The 21387-nt window shown below is 57.0% G+C and overlaps 1 protein-coding gene across 1 annotated transcript in view; it reads right to left on the reverse strand.

Annotated features, from left to right (window-relative positions):
- Window positions 1–371: 371 nt before the first annotated feature.
- TRAPPC9 (trafficking protein particle complex 9) overlaps window positions 372–21387 on the reverse strand; it is a 697716-nt gene continuing 676700 nt past the window's right edge. Inside the window, exons 24-25 of the mRNA XM_026454561.1 lie at window positions 4236–4459; window positions 372–3509 (exon numbers count right to left, since the gene is read on the reverse strand). Of these exons, the coding sequence (XP_026310346.1) occupies window positions 3342–3509; window positions 4236–4459 (392 nt within the window). The 3' untranslated portion in view covers window positions 372–3341. The remainder of the gene's footprint in view (window positions 3510–4235; window positions 4460–21387) is intronic.

Genomic DNA, 21387 nt, shown 5'->3' on the forward strand with positions numbered 1-21387 from the left:
GTTTTGAAACCATCTACAGGTCCGGACTTTGCCCTATTGACAAAGAGATCACTCCATCAGCATTCCCTGTCCCATTTTAGCACTTGTGTTAGAAAGTTCTTCCTTAGATGCTTCATGTTACCTAATACAGTAAGCCATGCAGGGGAGTAATGGAGCATGGCAATGTGGCCTGTTAAGGGTCCTAGGAGAAGAATGGAATTTCAGGCACATGGCACAGGATATTTCAGGCACAGGACATATGGATGGAATTAAAAAGAACAGCAATGGGAAGGCTAGGAGAAGGGGCCCAGTATTTATTGAGAAGTTGCTATCATGTGCTAAAAAATCTAGGAGATTAAATCAAACAAACTGGTATGAAAGTGCCCATGAAATAAGTATTTGTATCTCTATTTATTCAGATGAAAAAAATCAAGGCTTAATTTAAGTAACTTGTCCAAGGTCAAGGAGTTGGCAAGTGGCTGAGCTGGAATTCAGCTTCTCAGACATCTTCCTTTGAATCCTTGCCTTCCTTGTGAATTTCAGATGACAGAGCATGACGGTTGCATGATTATGGGGTCACTGCAGGCCTGTCCTGCCCTGAGGGACCAAGGATCAGAAGGGCAAAACCAACCCGCTCAGCTAGTGAAGTGAAGTGGACATGGTCTATTCCTGGTTTACCCTCCGCTGACCTTCAGGAGGTTTCTGAATGCACCAGGGTCCTAGAGAAGCAGCAACCGCTGGACCGTATTGCCAGGTAGCCAGCAGCATGGGGCCCTGGAAGAGGCTGGAGGATACTGCGCTGTCACTGAGACACCTGCCTCAGGTCCTCCATCTCAGCCATTGCCCACGAACACAGCTCCACAGCCAGAATGACCCAGCCACAGAAATGCCAGCAAACAACACCCCTGGCTCCCCACATCCCATGGTAAAGCTCCAAATGCTTGGAGCACACACAAGACCTGACTCCAGGTCACCTTCTCTACTGGGACAGAAAGGGTGCCCTGGGGCTTGGGAAGGGCCTGGGGCTGGCAGAGTCAGGCTGTATTTGGGTCATTTTCCAGGAGGCCTGGGTTATTTCTAACACTCCCTCCTCTAAGAAGACAACTTTGCCTCCTGCCCCTTGACATTCTTCTTGTGGCATCCAGCATTTTCTCTGGTAACTGTTGTGGGTATTTTTTGTATTTTGGAAAACTAAAAAATACAGAAAACTGCAAAAAAGAATTACAGTCACCAATATGCTTGCCACTCAGAATCAGACCTAGCAGAGTTTTCCATATTGGCTTTTCTAGGCTTCTATATGCATCTATATCTAATCTGGATCTATGGCTGGATCTATATCTGTAGCATGTGTGTACGTGTATCTTGATCTCTTCTGCTTTTGAAGGGAAAGTATGTTACTCAAGTCCCTGGTGACCAGCACCCTCATTGTGACATCAGATGAGATGTCAACTGCAACCCCAGTTGAGGTCACTCTTCTACAGGGGATGTGTATCCTTTCTACCTTTAAACACGTTGTTATAGACACGCTCGGAGGCATATAAAATTTATAATTTGGGGGGCACACTGTCTACACAAGTGGGGTTGGGCTGCACCCATCATCCTGCAAAGTGCTGTTTCATTCAATGGCATAGTTTTGGGTTCTGTTGAGGTTGACATACATGGATGCTGTTTGTTCCATTCAGAAACAGCCCAAGTGGCCAGGCCCTCAACTACACTGATGCATCCTGAAGGGAAGGGCTGAAGAGACCGCCCTCAGGTCCCCACCCACTACTGCAGCCAGACCTTCTGGGGCTGCCTTCCCTGGGGAGCCTCGAGCAGATGCTGAATGAGCTCCAGGGACTGAGGACCACTGGACACCTGCCCCCACATGCCCCCAGCCCACACCGCATCACAGTGCTCCCATCATTCACTGGGCAACAGTAGGAGGACACAGATGGAACAAAAAATCTGCTCCTCAGGCCGGAGGCCACAGGGTGACCTTGCTCCCAGCGAGGGAGGTTTGGGCCTGGGGCTTCAGGTCCTCCCGAAGCTCCCTCAGCCCTGCAGGCCTCCTGATGCCAACACGACTCTGCCGCATAGGGGGCCAGGGCAGCCACTTTCTGGTTCTGCCTGTTCGGCCAAGTGGCCTTGAGGAAGCCTTACTCTCTGTCCCCCAATACTCCATGGGACTTTCAGTGCCCAGTGGATGCCTGACAAAGCCTGATATCTGCTGGGGACCAAGCGCTGTTTATCCTTCCCGGGAACTGGAGAGCCAAGGGTCAACACAGCCAGGAGCCTGCCCCCAGGCCAGGACTCTTGTGGGTGGTGTAGACACCCCCCAGCTCTGGCCCTCAAGGGAGATGTGAGCCGTGTGCTTTCTCTCTCCTGTTCTCCTTGAGGAACGCAGGGCCAGCTGCCCACTGTGGCAGCAGCTCGGGCCCAGTCACATTCCTTCACTGGCGATCTCCCTCCCCTGAGGGGCTCCCCTCCACCTCCCAGACAAGCTGCTGGTGCCCAGATTCCTGTCTCAGGGTTTGCTTATGCAGGATCTCTAACTCAGAACCTGTCCCTTCCTGGGTCTGCTTCTGCTGGGAAGCCAGCCACTGACGGGCTAGGTGGGGGCCCTGGACTGCACTGGGCCAGCAGATGCAGGGAGGCAGGGAGGAGGAGGAGGCAGGCCATTTATTGAAGAACTGCTTGCAGACATGGACACACAGAGCCACGGTACCCAGATACCACCCTGGGGCCAGGGAGCACCCAGAAACAGCCTTGGGCTGGCAGCCCAGGCCTGGACATTTGCCCACCATGGGTGGAAGGCCTCTCTTGGTGTCAACCATCCATGACCACCTACGGCATCATCTGTCCTGCCAAGTTGCCCATGGGGGTCTCCAGGAAGAAAACCAGCCTTGGGGGATTCCAAGGCCCAGGGAGGGAGGGAAGCTGCCCACGCCCTCAGGCTGTGCCCAGCCTCATGCTCACCGTTTCTTTCTATGGCCAAAGGGAAGTGGCTGGATGAGGGAGGTCCCTCTGCTGGGGTGAGCAGCACAGCACGGCTGGGGCCCCAGGTCACAGAAACGGATGCAGGGATCCTGGGACCTGGGCTGAATGAGCACCCACTCTGGGGTGTCCTCTGCTCTGGCCTGTGTATAGTCCAGGGAACAGTGTGGGAAGCGGTGTGGCACGGGGTGGGGCTGCCATGTCTGGGGGCTTCTGCGTAGCCCAGCAAAGATGCTACAGGAGGAATGGGAGGAGAGGGCTGGGTGGGGGTTGGGGGAGGAGGAGGAGACGGGGCTGCAGTGAAGGCCTTGCTCATCGCAGGGGGTGTGGGAGGCCAGGCTGGATCACCTCTGGCCCTGCAGAAATAGGGACGGAAGTGGGCGGGCTCAGGCCTGCGCCTCCAGGGCGCGCACGTGCACGCTGGGCAGGCAGAACCAAGAAGGTGGCAGCTCCTTGCTGGTGCTGTCCTCGTGGAACCGGATGTGGAGGAAGAAGTCGCCCGTGTAGAGGAAGAGGAGGGCCCCGAGGCAGGCCGACTGGCCAGACGGCTGTACCTGAGCAGGGAGGAGAAAGATGCGTCAGTTTGGTCAGCAGCATGGGCCACCCAAAGCCCCCAGGAATCTCAGGAACCTGCCTGGACATAGGCGCTATGGGGGAAGCGAGGGCAGCCCAGGCCTGGCTCCAATGCCCCCTCCAGCAGGTCACTGTGCCTCTCCAAGCCAGTTTTTGTCTTTGAAAGGAACTGCCAACATTCCCATTCCTGAATTGTCTGGGGGCACAGGGAGTCAGGAGTGTGGGAAGGAGGGAGAGGTTGGGGCAAAGGGGAATGGAATGACAGCCTGTGCTGGGGCCTGACAGTGAGGGGCTGAGAGGCAGCTTGGGAGGTGGGGCCAAGGGTGTGGGCTGGAGCCTCTCCATGGGAGGAGCGGCAGGCACGGGATGGGTGACAGTGACGTCACAGTGATGCCACAGCAGCGTCCAATCATGGAGTGGCACCCTGTCCTGGGCACAGCCCCATTCCCTGCACATTTTCCTGCTTCACCAACGCTCAGGGCCTCACTGCCCAGGACAGAGAACGAGGTGAGCTTGTCTAAGTTCCTGCAGTGGGTGGGGCAGGCTCAGACTCAGTGTGCACACGTGACCACAGAAACCCTGCTGCTGTCGTCTGCTGGACGTATGCTGACCCCAAAGCCCACCACCCAGGGAAGGGGGACGACGACCATGAGGGCCTGGGCCACATGACCAGAGGCTCCCAGACCACCCTGCACATCACCACGCACCGCGTCGAGGTAGAAGGTGCTGGAGCCCACGAAGGAGATGGTGTCGTGCAGGTCGTAGTTGTGCACGCCATTCTGGTGGTCCTGGAAGGGGACCACGGTGAGGGCGAAGGGCCCTACGCTGCGCGGGCTCCGGTTGGTCAGCCGCACTTCCAGGCGCACAGGGTCGCCCACCTGGCAGGCCGCCGCAGACTCACAGTCACACAGCTGTCCATCCACCAGCACATCTGCAAGGGACACGAGACTGTCAGGGGCTGGGCTGGCCTGCATGGCCCAGCCGGCCTACCCCACCCACGCGCTGATTCATTCATTTATTCCCTCCTTCACCTTTCAAGGCTGCCACCCACTCCCTGCCAGGCTGGGCACTGGGGACACAGATGTGTGACCAGTTTCTGGTCTCCGGAAGAGGAACCTGGCAAAGACAGGTGTGCTGGCTAGAGCTGTAACTCAAGGGGTCTGCACTCCACTGGACGGGCCTCTGGGAGGGCCTCCCGGAGCCTCCTACCACAGCCCACCTGGAAGGCGAGGAGCTCCCTCGTGAGTCAGGGGCTCCTGTCCGGGTGAGCGTCTGACATCGTAGAAGTGAGGGCGTGGAAGGGACCCTAAAGTGCCCCAGGTCAGGGGTCAGGTGAGCTTTGGAGCACAGGCAGGCCCGGGGGTCCCTCTCCTCTGGGGGCTGCAAGACCACACATCCTGGGAGGGGGTGTCTTGATCTCATTCCCCAGGAAGAATGCACAATGGGCTCCGGCACTTCCTGCAAAGTGGCTGCACTGTGTTCTCCTCATCCTGTCGGCCTGTCCAGGGTGCCGGACACACAGCCCAGCACAGAACAGGTGCTCCGGGGAGCAGCACAGTTCTGGGAGCTGTGGGCCCTGCCAGGTAGGGAGCTGGGCCTGGGCGAAGGAGCATGGATTCAACCCCTTTTCCCTTCCTTGCCCGCATGCTCCAGGAGCTTGCAGACAAGGAGGACGCCTCCCAGCTGGGCAACAGCAAGGAAGCAGCCCGAAGCCAGGGTGGGGCGGAGGGGGGGGAGTGGGTGTGCCCCCTCTCAGGGAAGTGAGCTGATGGTCAGGGTGGCGGGTTTGATGGCAAGCCCTGAAAGGCATGTGAGAATGTGGCCGTATTGGGGAAGGGAAGAGAAGGGGCTTTGAAGATGTCATCAAGTGAAAGGCCCTACAGGAGCTCATTCTGGATTCGAGCGAGCCCCGCAGTTAGTGACAATGTCCCTGTACGGGGCAGAAGATTTGAGGGCGGATTTGCCCTCAAATCCCGACTTTGGCTGCATCCTATGCTTTTGGATGTTCAGGGCCACCTGCATTGTGTCTGACCAGACCGGGATGAGCCCAGGGGTCCTGAGGCCCCGCCCACTGGGTTATGTATAGTTTCCCTGAGTATTTCCAACAGTGCCTGACATGCAGCAGACAGCATGAAGATGGGCTCTTTGTTCTCCCAGCTGGTCTATTCTGCTGAGACCAGGAGGTAGGACCAGAGGGACCTGAGCTTGATCGCTTCTATCTATGGGGCCCGGGGTATATCACTACACCTCCTGGGCCTCAGTTTCCTCTTCTGTAACATGGAGCTGACGCTAATGCTAACAGCTGTGATAAGCTCATATCCTTGCCTTGAGGAGCTCAGTCACAGCACGCCCCAGTACCCATGCGCATTTTGAGGGACTCTGTCTTGGGAAGTGCCGTTGGGGCAGTGGCGTTCATCTCGAGCCTTGGTTACCTGTCTGTGCCGTGCAGCCCAGCACACGGAGGCTCCCATCAATCCCCAGCCCTTCTCCCTCCTCTGCCTCTGTGCCACCCAAGCCAGGCCTCAGTATGTTTCTTGAACAGTGAACTGAACCAGGCGCAGTCTGAGCCGCTTGAATAAAAGTGGGGGAGATGGAGAGAGCAGATGTCGGGGCGGCCTGGTTGCTGGTTCCATCAAGGGAAAGATACGATTATGTGCAAATCAGTGATGGGTGGCTGGCTCATAATTATCGCCCTGCTCTTCTTTTTTTTTTTTTTTTTTTTTTTTTTTCCTTTTGCAGAGAACTGTGTGGGCTGCTGGGGCAGGAAAGGACTGGTCTGTGGGCTCCTGGGCAGAGCCATCCTGGCCTGCTTGTTTAACCCTTCCTAGCCCCAGCTCTGTACAACCCCTGGGGAAGAGAAAGCTGATGAAGGGTTAGAGCCAGCTCTCCCTGTGAATGCTGCTGGGGGAACCTTTCTTTGCTACTTTCTCTCTAGGAAGAGGGGAAGGAATGTATGGCACTTAGGTGTGAGGTCAGGGCGGTAGGGGTTGGCAGGGGTTGTGGGCAGAGCAACACCTTGTCAGAGCAGGCGGCCAGGCTGCAGTCCCAACTTTGCCTCTGACTGCCCTTTACACTGGGAAAGACCGTTTGCCAACTGGTGCCCCCTCCATCTCACCTGTGAAACTGGGATAATGATTTTGACCTCCCAGGCTGGGGGCAGGGGTGAAGAGCAGAGAGAACATAGCCGGAGCGGCCGCTCCTGCCACAGGCTCTCCTGTGTGGCCGTCATTGCAGAAGGAGGGCAGCGCTCTGGGATGGCAGGCAGCGCCTGTCTTGCTCTGCTCTGTCCCCGCTCCCAGGGTGACCAACTATCCCAGTTTGCCCAGGGCTAGTTTGGCTTTAGCCTGCATTGCAGGAAACCCTCAGTGCCAGGCAAACTGGGACGGTGGGTCACGTTACCCCGAGGTCTGGCATCCACAATGACTGCTGACCACGTTAATGCATTTTTGTGCTCAGCGAGCAGCTGTTTCCTTCCTTGCGCCACAGCTGGGGCAGCCCCTACAACTCCAGCAGCTCAGATCCAGGCACACAGGCCCCAGACGCTGACTCCTTCCCATGACCCAGAGGAAAAGCAAACCTTCCTATGACGGGGCAGAGCGGAGGTCTGTTTTTGTCCGAGAGCATTAAACTTCCCGAATTCAAAAGGATGCCCTGGTCTGTCCTGGGACCCCCAGGGTACAGCTTAGGGAATTCGGTGGAAACGGGTCTAATGACCGTGATGATGATGGTGGCGACACTGGCAGCTGCCTTGCAATGAGAACGTGTGACCGCATGGCAGGGCTGTGTCTGGGTAGCGGCAACGCCCCACCACGTCCATTGTTGTCAATTCACTTCTCTGATTCCGGGCCCGAACAAGCTGTGCCCCGTCCTGGGGCATCACAGGAAGTGGGCTCATTTCTGCAGGGCCCCGCTCTCCACAGACACCCGGCCGAGCAGGGCTGCACGGAGCAGCTAGGACGAGGGAAGAGAAGCTGGGGTCACCGTCCATCACAAAATGGCTTTCCCAACTCCAACCAGGAAGGAGCTGGGATAAATAATGGGAAAAATTTCTCACAGACAAGCTGTTTTGAAGCAGTTTCTAAACTGCCGCTGAGGGACGGGAAGGAACCACATGTGAAAGCGTGGGTGCTGCTGGGAGCTCAGCCCGGCCTGTGGCCACCGCAGGGGCTGGCTCTACTCCTGGCTCCCCCAGCACCCAGCTTCCATCCGCGTTCCCCAGGCAGGCCATGAGGGACAGAGCGGGCAGCCCAGGGGCCACGCAGCCTGCCTGTCAGCTTCAGCTGGGAAGAGTGGGTGCTTCCTGGGGGGCCCGCTGCTCAATCACAAGGTAAGCCCTAGAACCGGGACCCTGTGAGGGGCGGACAGTTCTGTGACCACAGCAGCCCAGCTGGCTGTTCCCCAGGAGGTGGGCAGGGACGCCAGTGCCTGTGTCCCCTCCCCCGAGTGCTCCTCAGCACCCCTGAGAGCACCTTCCCAAAGCCTTCAGGTGGGGGTCATCCGCCCTCCCCCGGGGAAGCCCTGAGTCTGGCGTCTGGGTGTGTGGGGTCCAGTTTTCTCCCACTGTTCTCTGGGGCTGGCCTCTGCCGGGCTTCCTGCCACTCTCCGTTTCCTGGTCCACCAAATGAGCCGCCTCTTGGCAGGACTGGTTCCTCCTTCCCTCTCCCAGGCGGGATGGGGCGGGATTTGCACAGCTGTTTGTTGAGGAGCTGTTAGCAGCACAGGCCCCAGGCTCCTGATTGGCTGGAGAACGGACCATCTTGGGTTTGAGTTACTTCTCCGTGAATCTCCACCCCTCTAAGCCCCAGTCTAGGTAGAAGGAGACCACATCAAGTGGGGTTTTGTTAGGGGCCGCTTGATCCTAACCACCATGGCTCCCAACCTTCCCTGAGGAGGGGAGGATCTGCAGGAGCAGCGGAGGAGAACCAGGATGGGGATGCTTTGCATTTTGACAGCTTCTCCAGGGTCCTTCCTCACCCGTGGGCTGGCTGTGAACACTGACGAAGCTCCGTGCGGGATGCAATCAAGAGGACAGACGCAGCGGGGCAGATCCTTCCGGCCTCTCCCTCCGTGTGGGATGCAACTGAGAGGACAGATGCGGCGGGGCAGACCCTTCCGGCCTCTCCCGAGCCAGGCGCCAGGCAGGCAGTTTCAGCCATCTGACCACGAGGGAGGCAGACCCGGGACCTCTGGGGATGCTGGGTCCCCGTAGGCCTTTGTGCCTGGACCTGGAATGTCCTAGCCGAGGGAAGCAGTGGCCTAGGGAGGGGAAGGGGCTCCTGTGCCCACGGCAGCCAGTGGTAGGGGGGTCATGAGCTGAGAGACAGAATGACTAAAGGTGGAAACTTGCCTAGCAAAGCCTCCTGAATCTCCAGGTCTTCTTTCCCAAAAGAGGGGGTGATGTGGCTGACAAAATACTGTGCCCCTCCACTTGCCCATGTCCCAGTCCTGGGAGCCCGTAAGTATGTCCTCTCCCGTGGCAGAAGAGGCTTAGCCGATGTGATGAAATGGAGTCCTGGAGATGGGGAGAGGCCCCTGGGTCATTGGAGTGGGCCCAATGGCGTCACAAGAGTCCTTACAAGGCAAGAAGGGAGGCAGGAGAGGGCACACTTCGCTGCTGGTTATGAAGACGGGGGAAGGTGCATGGAGTGCAGGCAGCCCAGGAGCTGGAGGACACCAGCCCAGGGAGGAAGGTAGCCCGCAACACCGATCAGACTCTGGACCCCAGAACTGCACGGTGGGGATAGGCGCTGTTTAAGCGATGAACCTTGTGGTGGCTTGTGAGAGCAGCTGGTGAGCCCAACACAGATAGGGGTCTAAGGACACATAAAGAGCCCCCAAGGGGCCCCAGTCAGCCTCAGGGCCACACTTCCCAAGCCGCTGGGGGAGACCCAGCCTGGGTGCAGAGCTGGGCCTGGGGCAGACGGCGCTGGGCAGGGTGCACAGCTCTCTGAGCCTCGGTTTCCTCATTTGGAATGGTCGCGTCGTCTTCTCAAGGATGTGGTGCGAGTGTCAGATCCTCTATGAGAAGTGCCAGACAGAACAAGGTGCTCCAGGAATGTCGGCCTCTGCCCGCCCCCAGCTTCTGAAACCCAGCGCACCCCAGGCTAAGATTCATTTATTTAACAAGCACCGGAGAGGCCCTAAGCCTCCGGGACATGCTCCTCTGGGCAACCCTGACATTTCACCCGGGCATCTGACAGAGTCTCAGCGTCCACTTTCTCCTCCAGCTCCTCTTCCCCATGCCTTCCTCAGTGGAATGGCTCTACCACTGGAAGCAGCTCAAGCTGGGTCCTCTCCTCCCGGACACCCGCTGCAGTCTGGGACATGTCTGGTGCCTGTGCAGTTGGGCCTCTGCTCAGCCTCCACCCGCCCGCCGTGGCTGGCTGCTCCCTCTCCTTTCTGCACGGCCACAGCACTGGTGTGAGATCCTGGTAGGTGGTGTCACTTCCACGCTCCTCCCCTGCCTGGCCCATGGCTTCTGTTCATGCTCAGAATAAAAGAAAGTCTTGATGAAATTCTCACCCCAACTCTGGTCTCCTCGGCCCCACGAGTTTCCTCCCAGAGCCCATCTCCCAGGCTGTGTCCTCCCCGCCACTGCTCCCTGGCCACCCTGTCCCTCCAGCACATCCTTCCTGCCCCCGACACTCTGCACCTGCCATCCTCGCCTCCCCACCAGCTCCATCCTGATGGTCAGGTCTTGGCCCTGCCAGAAAGACTGTCCCTGAGCATAGAGTAGAGGGTTTCCTGCCCCGCCAGCCACTCGGCCGCATTCGTGAATGTTCTCATGGCCCTAGCATCTGATCGGAAGTGACCTTGTTTATCCATTTGTTTCATTAACTACCCGTGTTCTTCCTTGTCAGGAAGCTCCAGGAACACTGACTGGCACTTGGCCGTGCGTTTGCAGAAGCACACTGAGGTGTAGAGAGGTGACAGGCGCTGCCTGGGCCCCGCACGGGCCCTGTGGAAGCAGGCCTGGGAGCCCTGTCCTGGAGAGTGGTAGGCAGGGGAAGCAGTGCCAGCGGGGAAGTTCAACAGGATAAGGCCAGCACAGGCGGTGAGCTCAGGTGCTCCATGGGGACAGGGGCCCCAGCTGGAGCCGTCCTGGGGCAGGCTCGTCCTTCGGCCTCTCCACCTCTGGCTGTCGTGACCTGCTCAGGACTCAGGCTCCTGGAGGGCAGATGGGGGGCTGGTGCAGGCCTTCCAGCCCGGGCTCTGCCAAACGCTGCTTCCACTGTGCTCTGGCTGTGTCAGGAGCAGCGCCAGGAAAGGTGAATCCAGGGAGATGCAGAGGCCCAGCCCTGGACAGCTGCCATTCCCATTTCATTCCACAGCTTGGGACTCCAGCCAGAGGCTTCTGTGACCCGAATGAGCCCCAGGAGGAGGGTGGAGGACATGGGGGAAGGGGCCTACCCTCCCTCCAGCCTGCCCCAGCAGGGCACTCCCCCTTGGGCCTGACGCTCCCCCTGGGCGTGATGCCCCCAGCAGGGCGTGGCGCCCCTCCTTGGTACTCCTCTGGTTATCAACAATGCCTGACTTCTTGAGCACTCGTTGTCTTCCAGGCCCGGGGCTCAGGGCTCTGTAGGTATCCCCTAATTCAGTCCTTAGAGCCGCCCCAGTAGGAGGGCTGGCCCTCTTCCATTTCACAGATGAAGCCCTTGAGGTGGCTAGTGGCTCAGAAGCTGGTCCCAGGTGAACAGCAGTAGGTGCTGAACCCCTGCTGGATTCCTGGGCTCCAGACTTGGTCTGGTTTGTTGTTTTTGTTGTTGTTTTCCAAAAGCTTTATCGAGATAAAAGTCACATACCACACAATTCACCCATTTAAAGTGTACAATTCAGTGGTTCATAGTATATTCAGATATGCGTGACCATAGCCAGTTTTCGAACATCTCCATCACCTTCAAAAGAAACCCTGTACCCTTTTAGCCATCACTGTCCCAGCCCCCAGGCCCGCTCCACCCCCAGCCCTGGGCAACTCAGTGATCTCCTTTCCAGCGCCATACATTTCCCTACTCTGAATCGCATATAAATAGAAGTGGAGGGCAGTGAGCTGCGGTGCCTGGCTTCCTTCACAGAGCACGGTGTCTCCAAGGCTCATCCGTGTTGCAGCATGGGTCAGTGCTGCATTCCTTCTCATGACAGAACAATACTCCATGTCTGGATGGGGCACGTTTGGTTCATCATGCATCCACCAAGGGACACGTGGGCTGTTTCCACCTTTGGCTGTTACGAGCGTTGCTGCTGTGAACATTTATGGAGAAGATTTTGCGTGGACACGGGTTATCATTTCTCTTGGGTGTACACCTGAGAGCAGACTTGCTGGGACAAATGGCAACTCTGTCTAACTATTTGAGAAAGCACGAGACTGTTTTCCAAGGCGGCTGCACCCCCATTCCCAGCAGTGGTGCAGGACAGGCCCGAGTGCTCCATGCCTTCTATGGCACTGTGGTTGCCTGGCTCTGGTTCACCCATCCTGGTGGAGGTGAAGTAACATCTTGCAGTGGTTCTCATGTGCATTCCCCCGATCTACCCCTGCCCATCCTTACTGCTGGCGCTCACTGCTCCCTGCGCAGACAGCCCCGCTGTGCCCCACCAGCCTGGGACAGCTGTTTGGAATGGCCCTTCTGTGCAGTCCTCTTTGCTTGCTACGTCCATAAGCCATGAGAACCCTCTAGAACTCCAAGCCCTTGACCTCTATATTTTGGGAGTTTCTCACATTTTGGAGCCTGGGGCCAGACAGCAGGCCAGGGCTGAAGCTGGAAGTCTCTTCCCTGAAGCACAGCAGAACACAGCATGCCACCAGGCGCCAGACAAGTCAGGGGACACCAGAGAGGGTCAGGACCCAAACTTTGGGCAAACTATGAACCCAGAACATGGCCACGGGCAGAGGCAGGATGGACTCAGGGGTTAGGGAGCCAGGAGATGGGGCCAGATGGAGACCAGAACTTGAGGACCAGCAGGTCAGATGGGCCCAGCATGCACGGTTGCTTTCAACTCTGATCTGCGGGGGGGGGGGGGGGGGGGAGCTGGCAGACACTCCTGGCACCCACGAGACGTTCACTGAAATGCTGCATCTGTGGAAGAACAGCCCCCACCTATGGACTCGGGTTCAGTCTACAGCAGGGATTTCAGACCACAGTGGACTTCTCAAGAGACCTGCCTGACTGCACCTAGGAGGTGGGTTTCCTCTGTCTAGGGTGGTGCTGAGCACAAGTTTCTGACGTGCATGTGTCCAGGGTTGCAGGCCCAATGCACAAGTCATGTCTGTCTCACTCAGAGTGGGCTCAGAGGCGCCAGAGGAGGAGAAATGTGGAAGGTGGCGGGGTGGGGCTACCGTGGGCTTCCTAGGTGGCTGAAGGAAACAGCTAAAATGTCCGCAGGGCACAGGGTCGTGTGCAAATTACTTTACAGTGACAGAGGAATGGTCTGTGGATTTCTTGTCCAACTGGCTCATCCAACAATCTGTTCACTTGTCCTTCAGGGCACGCCCCTCCGAGGCTGGCTGCTGAAGGTTTATTTTTCCTCCAGAGCTCAAACTCCCAGCGACGTGGCCTCCCCGAACTGGCCTCACCACTCTACTCTCCCACCTTTTGTGCTGGCGAGAAACAGGGGACTAAGTAGACTTCAGGTGCAAATATCTAATTTGGGACTTAAAAATGTCAAGACAAGAACAATGCAGTGGAAATACATAACTTGAAGACCTAGGAACAAAGTGAGTCAAGTTTTTAAGGCTCTATCAAGCCTGCCTCAGCTGTAATACATTTAACGCTTAAATTTCAGAAGACACACATTTTTCTAGTTGGCATAAATCCTGGGTGGTCCTAAATTTCAGAGCCAAATTTGATTCAGGCAAGGTTTGGCTTCAGAATTAAGCAAGGAGTTTTCTCCCTCTTCAGATGAAGTAAAAGAAGTTCTATGGAGAAATAAAATAGCCAAGACCCGAGATGAGAGAGGACTGCAAAGTCAAGGCTTTCTGCCCTTCACCAACACCAGGCCAGCTGTCCTGTGGGGGTGGGGGAAAGGCAGGCATGTCCCACATAAAACCCTCTAATTTCCAATTATCTAATATAACTCGCGAACTTTCTCTACTGCTAATGTAGCTGGTTGCTCGCTACTCAATCCCCCCAGCCCGGCACGTTTTCCCTCTTTATTGATGACAGCCAAGTAACCGACCTTTTCACTTTGGCTGTTAGGAAGCTCAGAACTAAACATGAATCCACCTAAAGCACCATGTTGGCCTTCAGTGACGGTACACTCACAGCCACCGCCACTCACATTCACGCACAGGTATGCACGAACCCGTGCTCACAGCCACTGCCACGTGTGTTCACGCACAGGTCCACACGAACGCGCGCTCACAGCCTCTCCTGCACAACTGCTCCTCCACGTCTTGACCAACTATGCCAGTATGGTTTCCCTTGGTCCAGACCTTCTGCATTTTATTTCGCCTCTTTTTGGTGTATCGAGAGAGAGTTGGGAAAAGAAGCGAGAAGCGTGGATAATGGCCAGGAAATGGGGGTGACGGTGCTGTGACAGTGTCTAGTCAAAGAGGCAGTCCACGGTCTGGGAGGTATGTGTCGAATCACACAGTCCCCACCCCTCCCCACCCCTGCTCCTTTCCACCACCCCTTCCCCACCTCCGGACCCTCCCTGACTGCTGGGAATGGGCCTCTGTCAGGGTGCTGGAGTCTAAGGAAGGCTCAGACAGGGAGACAGAGGCCGGGTGAGAGAGACGGAAGAAAGGCTTGCTCCATCTCCGCGTCCCAGAGCACTGCTCCCCCAGGGGCCGAGGCAGGCCCAGCTCTGCACGCTCCGGCCAGCTACACTCCCGCTGACCCCATGAACACAGAACACAGGCTCTTCCCCCGATCAGTGGCTGTCAGGGCGCGTACTTCGTGAAGCTGGAGCTTTGCTCTCAATCCACCAAATGGCATGCATTTTTAACAGTTACTGAGGGAGCTAATTAGTTCATAAACCAGGACGCCTCTTCCCCAGCATCCTGGGAGGGCGGTGGTGCCAGCCCCGCATGTGTAATTACCCTCAAGTCGAGAACAGCTCCTGAGGAACTGTTGGGCTCTCTTGGGTAAATAATTTACTTTTACAACTTTTCATTAAAGATTAAAGGGAATTAAATTAAAATTAGGGCAAAATGAAGTTGGAGAGGAGACCTGTGCAGCTTGAAGTTCTCTCATCGGAGGCTCTCTGCTTCCTGAGCTCACCCACCCTCCATCCAGGGATGCCAGGGCGCCTGTGGACGGGAGGCCCGGGGGATGTGCAGGAGGTGAGCTCTGGAGAGGAGAAGGACTTCCCTTCCAGGAAGGCCTCCTGATTACACCCTGCATGGCCAGGACCTCCTGGGGATGGTGGCCGTGGCTGCCTTGAGGATGGGGTGAAACACCGTCACCAACACAACACACTGAGGCCAGGGTCTCCCAGCCCACGGACACCCTCCACGGATACCAGGCCAGGATCCTTGGACTCGAAGGCTTTATGGCTTGGATGTTAGATGACGGTTGGAGCTTAGGTGCTGACTCAGGCGCCTGGGTGAACCCCTTCAGAAGCCAGAGTTTCTGCTTCCTTGTCTAAGAAAGGGAAAAGTGGTGCGTGGAGCGAAGGAGATGTTAGGAGAGGGCTGAGCTCCGAGCCTGGCCGGAGAGAAATGCCCAATGAACAGAGGGGTGTGAATCGCTGGTGCCCGGCTCCCACACCCAGGGAGCTGAGGAAGGAGTTGTGGGTTAATCCAGGCCACGCACTTGCAGTGGTTCCGGCTCAGCTCCGCCTTCAGCACGCTCCAAGCGATTGGTAGGACAGCGGGTGAGTTGGGGCGGGCTGTGCACAGAGAGCTGAGCCTGAACACGGGCCAAGTGGTCCTGGCAGGGGCAGGACACGGGCTGCTGAAGGAAACCAGTACTCCTTCAGGCCCAGGAGGCTCTGGAATTTGCTGCCCTGGCTGGAGCCTCCCTTGGGGACAAGCAGAGAGCAGGACGGGGGCAAAGGGGAAGCCAGGGCATCTGAATGGAGCGGGCAGTTGGGGGACCAGGGGCTGGGATCGTCGCCTTGCTGCTATGTGCCTTTTGGCCAAGACTTTACCTCTCTGAGCTCAAATGTACAAATCTAGAGCGCATGGGTAAACTGAGTCAGCGGGCAGCAGCCCGCCTCCACGTGCCCACGGCGAGCACACTGGCACTGCTTCACTGAATGTTCTCAGTGACGTTCTGAGAGGCATTGTCCTGCTTACTCGATGGATAAGGCTGTTTTGGTTTGAAGAGACAGAGCCAGCACTTGAATCCAGGTCTCCCTGGCACCGAGGCTCTGTGCTCAGGGTGGCATCTGCTGCCATCTGTGCCCCTTGCCCTCTGTGCTAGGCTCCTGCAGTCACTGCCGTCAGCACTCCAGCTCCGTGTCTCAAGGCCCTGCCCACGTGCCCCCTCCGTGAGGCAGATCGCTGATCTCTCAAGGAACACTCAATCTCGAGAAGGTTCTGGCTGCAGAGGCTGTCTGGGAAGCCATCACTTTTCCTCCTGGGCACAGACTGCAGCCCCTCTCCCTGGGGAGTGAGTTGGAAACACAAGATCAAGTCCAGGCCAAAGGGACTTAGAGGGAAATGACAAACCTGACCGTAAACACATCCGTCCTACAGTCCCCCATCTCCAGGCTGAGAGGAGAACTTAAGAAACAGGGCTGAGGCGGGAGGAGCTGCAAGAAAGGTGGGCTAGGGGACCAGCAGGTCTATAGGGTCGGGGAGCCTCTAGGGGAGGGGCCCCGGGTGGGCAGAGCCTCAGGGTAGGCAGGGACATACACGGGATGAAGACACGAAGTGGTCAGAGCCAGAACATTGTGGAGCCTGCGTCCCCAGATGAGCACCAGAAAGCTGCCTGCAACAAGAACACCATGAGATAGAAACAAAATGAGGTTGGTGCATTAGGTCCCTGGAATTTGGGGCTGTTTGTTACAGCATTTAGCTGTGACATTTACAGGCCACCAGAGCTCAATTAACCAAGCCCTCCCTTTCAGGAGGAAGCACCAGGGACCCCGTGTGCTGCTGTGCCTATGGCCACACTGGGCATCCATGGCAGGCAGGCACTGGGCCTCCAGTCCCTTCTCTCCCAACAGAGGCAAGCTGTGTTTTGCACCAGGAACGCCTTGGCTCACGGAGACAATGACTATATTAAGTCCTTCCCCTTCAACCTTCTCTTTTTGGACAAGCACTTCAGACAACTGAAGATAAACCAGAAGAAAAAGAAAGGGGGAAAAAAATGGAAAATATGCCTGCTGGCTGGTAGCATTATGCAAAGACAGCTTTCTGAGAACAGCAGAGAATTTAAAATGACTCCTCTGTCCCCAAGCAATGTCTCTACCTTTTCAATCTCTCATTTTTCATCTTCTCTCAAGCCTGTCTAAATAAAGCAAAGACTCTCGCCGCCCAGGCAGGCCCCCCACCCCCACCGCTCTGTGTGGCTCTGTGTTGAGCCCTTGTCCTCATCACACAATGCCAACCCAGCCTGACTTTCTCATCTGCCAATCAGATCGTACGCGCGGGCACTGTGGGCACCCAGGGGGTTTGGAGGAATCATCAGACCCTTTCCTAGAGGAGGCAGCTGAGGCCTGGAAGGGAAGGAGCTCAGGAGGGTCAGCGCAGATGTGAGGGGTGTGCGGGGGTGGGAGTGGGTGTGGGGGTGTCCAGGGATCAGAGCAAGTGTGGTGGTGTGCAGGGGTCACAGCAGGTGTGGGTGTGTGTGCAGGGATCAGAGCTCACGTCGGGGGCTGTGCAGGGGCCACAGCAGGTCAGGGGGGAGGGTGGGTGTGCAGGGGTCAGAGAAGATGCAGGGGGTATACAGAGCAGGAGTCAGAGCAGGTGTGAGGGGGTGTGCAGGGATCAGAGCTGACGTCGGGGGTGTGGAGGGGTCAGGGCGGGTGTGGGGGGCATACAGGGGTCAGAGTGGGTGTGGGGGTGTGCAGGGGTCAGAGCAGGTGTGTGGAGATTTGCAGGTGTCAGAGCTGGCATGGGGAGCATGCAGGAGTACTGAGGAGTTGCAGCTGGCTTTCTGTGCCGGGACTTGCATAGGCTGCTTGTTGGCTCTGCCTGGGCATCTGCCGTTGGCCTGTCCAACGCAGTGTCTCCTCCCTGGAAGCCTTCCTTCCTAGGGGCCTCAGTTGCTGCCCTCAGCATTCTGCACCTGTGTGCCCATGTGTGCCACCTAGAAGGGCATTTACCTTGGGGGCAGGGGTCTGCCTCCACTAACAGGCTGGCACTTCTTCCCCCCATGCCCTGGTGCCCAGCAGGGCCTGTGTGTACGGGGCCTGTACGGGGCCTCCACCAGGATTTCTAGCCCTTGAACTCTGGCAGTAGGGCCAGGCTTGGAAAGCAGGTTTCTGGACTGCTGGTGTGTGCAGCAGGGAGACAGCAGGAAGAAAGAGCTTCCGGAGAGAAGACATAAAGTGATCATGGATGTAGAAATGACGACTTCAATTGCTCCTCCAAAGTATTCAAGGCCAAGTTCAAGGCTGTCTGGTCACCTCCCCTGTGGTCTCTCACCCCAGTGCCCTGCGACTTCCCCTGCTCCATCTGTCCCTCCTTCCTGCCAACTCCTGGCGGCCCTTCCAAAGCTCGGCTCCTGCAGCACCCGCTCCAGGAAGACTTCCTGAAGCATATCCAGCCCCCAGCACCCCGCCATGGCCTGCATGGTCCACATGGGAATCTGCTGCTGAGTGGCCGTCTCTCCTGAGCTCCTGGGAGACCTTTGCTATACTAATGGACAGATGATAGACGACCGTGGCCCTTCAGTGGCTTACTGTGTGACCTGAGGTAAATCATTTAACCTCTCTGAGCCTCAGCTTCCCCACTGTCACATGAGAGGAATGGGCTGAATGGTTTCAAACAGGGTCACTGTTTCGTGTTCTCATCTCTGGGCGCCATGTCCAGAATTTCCTCCTACCATGAAAAGGTGCCATGCTTGTCATGAAGCATGCCAGGAGCCCCTCACACCCCACACCTCCAGACCGTCCTCACACAGCCCAGGGCTGACCCCTGCCTAGTGCTGGGTCAATGCTTACGAAGTTAAACAGACTCTTGACGTGGTGACAGCCAAAGCTTCACATAGAACTACAAAGTCCTGGCCGGGCGTGGTGGCTCAAGCCTGTAATCCCAGCACTTTGGGAGGCCGAGACGGGTGGATCACGAGGTCAGGAGATGGAGACCATCCTGGCTAACACGGTGAAACCCCGTCTCTACTAAAAATACAAAAAACTAGCCGGGCGAGGTGGCGGGCGCCTGTAGTCCCAGCTACTCGGGAGGCTGAGGCAGGAGAATGGCGTGAACCCGGGAGGCGGAGCTTGCAGTGAGCTGAGATCCGGCCACTGCACTCCAGCCTGGGCGAGAGAGCGAGACTCTGTCTCAAAAAAAAAAAAAAAAAAAAAAAAGGAAAAAAAGAACTACAAAGTCCTAGAGCACAAATGGGAAGGACACGAGGTGCAAAAGGACCTTCCAGTGGCCCATCTGCTTGAACCGCCAGAGCGGGCAGCTGGATGAGCGGGTGGCGGCGAGCTGCTGCCACTGTGCTGGACTGGAGGGGGCACGGCTGCCCATTGGAGAGTGCCTCCCTGCTGAGACTCTGGGCAAGGGGCTTTTAGAAGCAGGGCCACAGGCAGCCTGGAGGTTCCTGAGGACCCGGTTAAGTGAGATGGGCCCGGATGCTCCCTCTGCCCTAGGCTTGGCCTGGCAACACAGAGACGACCAGGGGCTCACAGCCTGCAGGGGAGACTGAGGCCCACACACTCCAAGATCAGGAGAGGAGTGTCCCCCACCCCATCCCATCTCAGCTGGGAGTGGCGGGGGCTAGATACAGGAGGGTCCATAGGAGCCCTGGCTGTCCCAGTGTGGCATAGACCTTGCCTCACTCCTGAGGCACCCACCATGGGTTGCCCGACCTCCCCCGCTCCCCAGGCTTCTCTGATGGGCCTGCAAGTATTAATTCAATCCAGGGTCCCAGATGTGCACAGGATTCCTTCTCTCCGTTATGGCAGCCACCCTGAGAATGAATGCTGATTTACCAGACCCTGGAGGCAAACCACGCCTCCCCAGGCCTCAGCAGACTCAGGTCTACCATGCCTCTTCCACCCTAGCCACCTCCAGCAGACAAGAGGCGCCCTCAGGCTGCCGCCCCTTTGTATTTATTGCTGGGCCTGCTCAGTGTGCAGAGGAGGACCTTAGGGCCAGGCAGCACCCCTGCACTGCACCCCAGCATGAAAAGGCCCATGGAGCTGCGCTGAGCATAGGCTGAGGGGCTCTCCAGGCAGCCTGAACCAGGGAAGAGAGGACTTGCTGGGACCCCCAAAGCTGACTTGTGACCCCCGCTCCTGGGGATAGACCTCTGGCCTCTCTCCAAAGACTGTACGGCTTCTCCAGCTCTGAGGGGGCAGGAACGCCCTGGGCCTGCCTGGAATGAGTCCCGTGGGACCATTCAAACTGCACCTGTCCACCAGGTCCCCGCCTAAGCTGGGATTCTACCTGCAGAGCTCACTAACACTCTCAACTGCTTCCATCTCCAGAAATCCATTTGTTCCCTGGAGCAGCAGCAGGTGACATCTGCAGGTGGGTCTTCACTCCACTGAACACAGGGAAACCAAGTGTGACTCCAACACTAGAGCCCAGAGCCCCCACCCACGGCCAGGCAGTGCGGTGGAGTCTCTGACCCACCCCAAAGGCTGCAGACAGCCAAGCACAAGGGGAGGAGACTTTTTGGTGGGCTGCACCAGGGCAAGCCAGCAGGGCTATGGGGACATCCTAGAGAATGGCTGGCTGGCCAATCAATACGCCATTTAAAATGAGCACAGCCCTGCCTGGGAGAAAGGTTATGGGAGGTCAACACAGCCAGCCCACCCAGCCACACATCTGAAACCTCTAGCCCAACTCTGTCAGGTGTTAGTCTGTAAATCACAGTGGATGTCTCGGCTGTGCAATGATCAGCAGCCAGAACTAGACAGAGTGCATCTTTGCAGGCTCCAGAGGCTGGGGATGCCCAGGGGCCAGGCCCACAGCACCTGGGATTGACTCCCGCCATGGCACTTAGGTAAGCCTGGCCCTTCCAAACACCAGATCGCCCCTGCATATCCCTGTGGCTGGTCCCAGGGCCATGCCCTGGACTTGCTCATTTCTGATTCTTCCCACTTCCCACTTGCTTCCAAAACCAGCTTGTGGCCACTAGCAACAGGGTGGGGCTCCCCCGTTTCACTTCTAAAGTCAGCTTTGTGAGGTTCTCTGCTCTATCTGCCTAGGTATCTGGACTCCCATGCCACAACCCTAGAACAAAGACCTGGACACAACCTATTCTGCCTCCACAAACTCAATCAACACTAGACTACATGTCATCCACCTACCATCCGGCATCCAGCATCCACCATCCATCCATCCAGCATGCATGCATGCATCCATCCATCCATCCATCCATCCATCCATCCATCCTCCAGCAGACAAGAGGTGCCCTCAGGCTGCTGCTCCTTTGTATTTTTGGCTGGGTCTCCCATCCACCATCCATTTTTCATCCACCCATCTATCCACTATTCATCCATCCACTCACCCTTTACCCATCCATCCATCCATCCATCCACCCACCCACCCACCCACCATCCATCCACCATCCATCTATCCACCATCTACCCACCATCCATCCAGCATCCACCCATCCACCATTCACACATCCATCTACTGTCCATTTACCATCCATCCATCCATCCAAAATCCACCATTCATCCATTCGCCCATTCATCTCTCTACCATCCATCCATCTACTATTCATCTATTCATACATCCATCCACCACCACTTGTTAATCTACCATCCATCCATCTATATATCCATCTATAT

Source organism: Piliocolobus tephrosceles, chromosome 7, assembly GCF_002776525.5.
Source record: "Piliocolobus tephrosceles isolate RC106 chromosome 7, ASM277652v3, whole genome shotgun sequence".
Lineage (NCBI taxonomy): Eukaryota > Metazoa > Chordata > Mammalia > Primates > Cercopithecidae > Piliocolobus > Piliocolobus tephrosceles.